Below are 6,813 nucleotides of genomic sequence, written 5' to 3'. Positions count from 1 at the left end.
TGTGTTTGTACTTGAATTTACTTAATAAAATATTTTTACAATTATTTTAGACATTCCTTTTATTTTAAAATACTCCATAAATTTTATTATAATATCCACAAGACCATTAGAATAATTGATTTTAACTAATACTATAATTTTATAAGTGATTGACTCTTAGATTTCAACATAAAATGCAAGAAATTTTGGCATTAGCTAATGATGCTAAGATATGAGAAAATAATAATTCTAACCACTAAATTGAAGGTAGAGGGTGAAAGCACATTTTTTAAATAAAAAATTCATAGTGAAAAATAACCAATAATGAGAAAAAATAGGAAAAAATAGTAGCTAATATTGTGGGAGGTTAAAAATGGTAATTAAGAAGCATAAATCACATAAAAATTAGAGTGGGGGATTGTAGAAGAATGTCCAAAAATTTAGTCATCATGATCTCTCTCTCTCTCTCTCTCTCTCTCATTTCTACCTCATTTACTTCACTTTTGCACAAAAAGGTAACCAATCCTTAGTGTTCTCTTGATCTCCTATCTTCATGAGATCTCTTTTGAGTAAACATGAGTGATTGAAGAGATGAGAACTTGTTGAGAACTCAAAAAATCAACAACTAACTAAGAAATTCTACCAATCATGGATATCCATAACCCCTAAGGACTAACTCTAATTGATTACATTGACTTTAAACTAATCCACTAGCCTAAAGATAAGGCCAAAATATGTGCATATAAACAATGAAAAGGCCCCAGGGCTCAACATTAGTCATGAGAGAGCTTATATACTATTATACTCAGTCCACAACCTTCCATAGCCTCAATCTAGGCCTGAAATCTCATTTCTAGTTTGGTGTCTAGTTTGGAAGTACACCATTTTCTAAGCTAAGTCCCACGAGGTAACAAGCAAAGGGTCAAATTATAGGCTCAAATTAGTTTAGATTTGCAAATATCAACACATGTTACCAAAGATATTTATCTAAGATAGCCCCTTGGAAGAAATATTTTATGTATTTTCATGCGAGAAAAATTGAAATAAAATTATGTTTGTGTATTGACTTATTATTGAAAATTTCTCAGTTGAATCAAGAAGTATAAGAAAAGGATGCCACATACTTAAAAGGTCAATCCCAATAATATCAGCTATGGATATTAGCTGTCAAAGTTGCTATATGAAACACCAAGATAAGTATTTTTGAACTTTAGCATTTCATGTCATGTTTTATCTAGGATATACCCAAGGAAATGTGATCAAATGACAAAACAAGCTCCCTTCTCATTTCCTCTCAATTGTACCTAGACTTTGCCAAAACACACACACAAATACTACCATGGCACATATGAGATCTAAAGAGAAGTTGCAAGGGAACATGTAGGTGAAGCAACAAAAAGGAGAGATAAGAAGAGTTGCACATGAAGGAGGAGGACCACTAAAGACACCCCTTTCTCATGCTATTTCTAGCCCTTTTTTTCTTGACCTATCATTAGAGGTGTGTACAACTTACTCTCTCCTTCGATTTCTTTTCATTTTGATTTTTTTTTTTCAATCGTTTGTTATTGGTCTTCTTAAAAACCTAAATGAGTCATAATTGAAGAGTTATGCTATTGAGATTCTCATAGAATTTCATGGCTTTTGTTAAGTAATCTAATTTTCATATAATTATATGTCCTTTGATAAGCAAAGTTAGGTTTCTTTTAAAAGTCCACCATTTCCCAACATCCTATAATCACTGTCTTTATGATAAGCAAGTCAAGAATATAATTTATTTATTATACTTGAAGATCACCAAAGTTTCAGAAACATGAAAACTCATTGATGGGTCTAATGGTGTGTTCACAGAGAGAGAGAGAGAGAGAGAGAGAGAGAGAGAGAGAGAGAGAGAGAGAGAGAGAGAGAGAGAGAGAGAGAGAGAGAGAGAGAGAGAGAGAGAGAGAGAGAGAGAGAGAGAGAGAGAGAGAGAGAGAGAGAGAGAGAGAGAGAGATTGTGTGTGTGTGTGTGTGTGAGAGTGAGAGTGAGTGAGTTTTGGTCCAGGCCCTCACATAAGTACATCACAACTTTGGTAGGCTAAAGCATCCTTTTTTTAAAGAAACATAAATTTTGACAATCCTGTGATTTTCAACAAAATTTATTTTGATATCATTCCTTAAATAAACACTAGAACATCCTCCTATGTCATTTTTATAACCTCAATGCCTTGAAGGAAGGTTGGTTTAGTACTTTAAGAGTCAAATGGTATGTCTCAAAGTGCATGCACATTGTATATATCTCTCCTTTTAAGAAGAATCATTCAATAGCTAGCTATTGTTGAGATGGTTATTCTTGCTACCGACTTATGTTTACTGTTGATGAGATGGATTGTTAGAACAAACCTTTTCTACTTTCTATACTTTTTCTCAAAAGTGTATGACGGTTTATATTTGGCAACTAAAAAGGGAAAGTAGGAAAGTGATATTTGGCAACTAAAAAGGGAAAGTAGGAAAGTGTCCTTGCAGTTAGGCCTACATTTGGCAAATAAGAAGGGAAACTAGTATGTCCTTGTAATTAGGTGACTTTATTTTCATCCACATTCATAAGGCCTTACATCATCCTAAGTTGTTCCAATCAAGGATATGTTGATGTTGAGGTGACCCAAAAAAAGAACTCTTTGGTGAACTTGGGGTGTTATTTCCTTTAGCATAAACATCTTCACCATTCAAGTGAATTGAGTGTAGTTGCATGTCCTAGGAATGGAGAGTCTTGGTGGGTGCTAATCGTAGTTGACCAATGTGATGTATCACTTGGAATATTTACCTTTCCATACTCTTTCTTCATGTGTTGACGTGTACGTGTTTTTTACTTAAGCACTTTTGCATCTCTCTTTCTTCATGTGTCGCACAACACGGGCAATGTTCATGAAAAATTAAGGTTTAATGTAAAGTGAATTGCAATTAGAAGAAAAACCTTTAAAATTAAGGTTTAATGTAAAGTGAATTGCAATTAAAAGAAAAACCTTCAAAATTGAAAGAAGGTTTCAAACCTCGAACTTATAAAAGTTTTAATATAAAAATGGCAAATATATGTAATTTGAATTAGAAATCCTTACAAAAATTTGAATTACAGGTTTTTGTATTTGCTACGAAAAATGTTTTTCATGAACACTGAGCGCGGGTCACCCGGTGGCTTTTGCGTGGGTTGTTCGTTGTCTCGAGATGCAGGCAGGACACTCGGCCGTCACTTTAAGAGAGAGATCTCCATGGGAGAGAGCGGTGAGGACAACTCGAGAGTCGAGACATCTAACCTGTTTGGGGGGTAAGTGTGAACAAGGCCTAAGGCTCCAGCTGGCAACAAGGAAAGAACAAAGAAAGGGCCTGGCGTGACGCGTCAGAGGCTCTCTACCGAGAAAACTGCTGCTTGGGGATGAAGCCATCGTGAGGGTCGGGCCGGATGAGGGCCGCTTGCTTCGTGAGCAAGCAAGCGGCCTGCCTAATATCTGAGGCCAACCGACCCCTGGATACAGTACGTATACGGATATCCACACGCATCTTCCCATTCTGTAGCCTCACTCTCTCCATAGTTCAAACACGTCCCGCCCCCCTGCTGCTCCAGAGAAAACTTCCCCTTACAAGCTGCCTTCGTCTGTGGGTATTCTCTAACCTTGACCTCTATCCCATCCATCCTACAAAGAACAACCTCCTTCGTATCCTTAGAGAGGAGCATGCACAAACGAATCCTCACTTGTCAGAGAACGGACGACATCTTTAGCAACCTCTTGGCTCCCGTAAACCTTGGCAAATTCTCCCTCTCCCACAGGTAGAACAAGGGCATTAATTTCGATGTGCGAATTTGTGTGATTCGCTGCCTTATCACCCTGTTTTTGTTTTAATTTGTTCCCCATGACCAGGGTTGTGTTAGCACCTGTCACGCGATGCCGCGCTATCAACTATGTCCCTCAAGAAGCCCACATTCAGTACTACTCCCAAAGAACTACACAAGGTGGCCTCTTGATAACTGAAGCTGTGGCAGTGTCCCAAGAGGGCATTGGGTGAGTCTCAGTGCATCTCTCTATGTTTCGAAGTTCATGCTCATATGCTTATTAGAACGTGTTTGTATCATTTATTGGCATTAGACTCTCCCCTATGTTGCACTAAAGTCTCCTGTGATAAGGTATGATCTTTGGCATATATGTGGTGTTTGCGTAGCATAAACTCTTAAGGTTTGTTTGTGCGTATGGTGTCAGGTTCCCCCATTCTCCGGGCATCTGGGCAGAGGACCAAGTAGAGGCATGGAAGAGGGTCGTCAAGGCTGTGCATGATAAAGGGGGCATTATCTTTTGCCAGCTATGGCATGTAGGCCGAGCATCGCATACATGTATGTACAAGCCCCCTTTTCTTTACCTCCGTATACAATATAACCTTTTGTCTCTACACACAAGCTGTCAACCTTTGAAAAAGGAACTGAACCTGATCTTAGGCTTTAGATTGCTGATCAATGGCTTGTTCGAGCAAAATAAACGAACAGAACTAATGATCCTTAATTCAGCAGATTACCAGCCCGATAGATGTGCGCCCGTGTCGTCTACTTCCCAACGGGTACCTGAGAAATGGTCCATCAAGCTTCCAGATGGGGCCACTGCAGAGTACTCTCAGCCACGCGCTCTTGAAACCCAAGAGATACCGAGGGTGGTGGAGCAGTTCCGCCAAGCAGCCAGGAATGCACGCAGAGCGGGTGCGTACAGCGTGCGTGTGTTCATGGGCACAAGACTGAATGATGCATTTTTGTTTGGGATGAGCGCGGGCACACACACACGCACACGACCATCATCGTCGTCCTACTTATAACTCAATATGTGTGTGTTAACTCAATATGTGTGTGTGTGTGGTTGGACGTACGCTACTGCTGCAGGGTTCGATGGGGTAGAGCTGCACGCAGCCCACGGCTACCTGGTAGATCAGTTCCTCAAGGACGGCATCAACGACCGCACAGATGACTACGGGGGCTCCATCGAGAACCGGTGCAGGTTCGCGCTGGAGGTGCTGGGCGCCATAGCCGAGGAGGTGGGGCAGGAGCGCACGGCCATCAGGCTGTCCCCAATCGTGGACCATCTCGGGGCCACCGACTCCGAACCGCACGCCCTGGGGCTCTACCTCATCTCCCAGCTCAATTCTAAGTACAATAATAGGCGCTGCGGCGGCGGCCTGGCCTACCTCCACCTGACGGAGCCCCGCTTCACCAGCCAAGGGGTCCGGGAGGACATCCCCGACACCGCCCTCCCCTTCGCCACCGCGTTTCGCGCGGGGCTGGTCATGTCCAGCGGCGGCTACACCCGCGAGTCCGGCATGGCTGCCATAGCGTCGGGCGCCGCCCACCTTATCTCCTTCGGCCGCCTCTTCATCTCCAATCCCGACCTCCCCCTCCGCTTCGCCCTGGAGTCGAAGCTCAACCGCTACGACCGCACCACCTTCTACACCCACGACCAGGTGAAAGGCTACCTGGATTACCCGAGCCTCAGCGCCAAGGAGGTCGACAATGGTTCGTTGAAGAAGAAGGCCCTCTTCCGCAGCAAGAAGATGGATAACAACGCTCCTTCCTCCCCGAAGTGCGGACCGGTCATCGACATCTCCTCCCCTAAAGCCCACGTGCCAACCAACTCGTTGCTCTTCTGACCAATTGATTCCATCCCAGATTGCTTGAAGTTGATATAGCTGAGAAAGCTTAGCTCTCAAAGCGTGCAATTGCAAAGCTTTTATTGTAACGAGTAGCTGTATGGAGTTTTAAATGCGATACATCGCGTGGAGGATGGCAACTGCAGGAGAGACACACGGCAATTCGTAGGAATCGATCCTTGGTGGGGTTGAAACGTAGACACCCACCTCTACCAAGTGGGGTGCGGCTCGTCGGCATACGTTGCTGAGTTGTCCTTGGGACTGACATAATCATAATATCCAATCCCAAGTCTTAGCCTTACTCCCAAGGAGCCGACGAGCTTATCAGCAAAAGCTTGAGAAATTAGATTATTGATTGATTTTCTAGTGCAGTCAGTTGTAACTTGTCAACAAGATTGAGAAATTAGAATATTGATTGATGTTCGGAGAGGAGAGAATATAATCATTATTCAAGAGAGAATTTTAGGAAAGCATTTTGTGTGACCATAACTCAATCATTCATGTGCAAAATTGCAGTCTGTAAAACTCTGTATTTATTTTTCTTACTGTCCAATATATTTAGAACAACATCCCTTTCAAGAAAGCATTTTCTGTGACCATAACTCAATGATTCATGTGGAGAATTGCAGTCTACAGAACTTTGTATTTACTGTTCTTAGTGTCCAATATATCCAAAACAACATTCCTTTTACCCTGGCATCATTCTAGCAGTAAAACAGTCCCACAAATAGCACTAGATCAGTGCTGAAAAACCTTGTTCATGTGTGGCACGGTCATCACTTTCTTTACTTCATGCATTGGAGAAACCAACAACTGCTCCTGAACTTGGACAGTGAGGCTCTTGCCTAAGTAGAAGTGCAAAGAAAACATAGAACTGTACCTTCAATGGAATCCATCCATCATGCAAAGCGTTTCCTTTGAGAATAGAGAGAGAATTGACTAGAGGGAGCAAGCTCTACCTCCGTACATGAGTCAGAGACGATGAAGTACTCTACATAGCTGATGAACTTGTAGCAATTGACTCCCTCTTCTAGTGAAAACAGAGAGTTCAATTCTGAGTTGAAAGTAAGCTTGGATGGTGATCATGAGATACCCCAACCACCTAAGACCAAATGCACCAAGGGAGACCTACCAGTCCACCTAAGGCACCAAAGGTTGAAGGAGGAAAGAAGGAGACAGGCT

At 42.1% G+C, this 6,813-nt stretch overlaps 1 protein-coding gene across 1 annotated transcript; it reads left to right on the top strand.

The window, feature by feature from the left end:
- The first annotated feature begins 3,375 nt into the window (after positions 1–3,375).
- Positions 3,376–6,210, top strand: LOC148018447 (artemisinic aldehyde Delta(11(13)) reductase-like). The gene is made up of 5 exons (XM_087661306.1): positions 3,376–3,778; positions 3,870–4,010; positions 4,206–4,336; positions 4,511–4,693; positions 4,871–6,210. The coding sequence occupies exons 1-5, from the start codon at positions 3,684–3,686 to the stop codon at positions 5,629–5,631; spliced, it is 1,311 nt and encodes a 436-aa protein (XP_087517432.1). The 5' UTR covers positions 3,376–3,683; the 3' UTR covers positions 5,632–6,210.
- The last annotated feature ends 603 nt before the right edge of the window (positions 6,211–6,813 follow it).

This window comes from Lygodium microphyllum, chromosome 21 (genome assembly GCF_053477565.2).
Source record: "Lygodium microphyllum isolate KBCC chromosome 21, Lygodium_microphyllum_v1.1.10, whole genome shotgun sequence".
Classification (NCBI taxonomy): domain Eukaryota; kingdom Viridiplantae; phylum Streptophyta; class Polypodiopsida; order Schizaeales; family Lygodiaceae; genus Lygodium; species Lygodium microphyllum.
This window is presented reverse-complemented; position numbering and strand designations above follow the sequence as displayed.

Coding starts and splice junctions, on each gene's coding strand:
- LOC148018447 (XM_087661306.1), top strand. CDS start 3,684: ATGCACAAACGAATCCTCACTTGTCAGAGAACGGACGACATCTTTAGC. Junction 3,779..3,869: donor AAATTCTCCCTCTCCCACAG/GTAGAACAAGGG, acceptor CCCCATGACCAG/GGTTGTGTTAGCACCTGTCA. Junction 4,694..4,870: donor CAGGAATGCACGCAGAGCGG/GTGCGTACAGCG, acceptor CTACTGCTGCAG/GGTTCGATGGGGTAGAGCTG.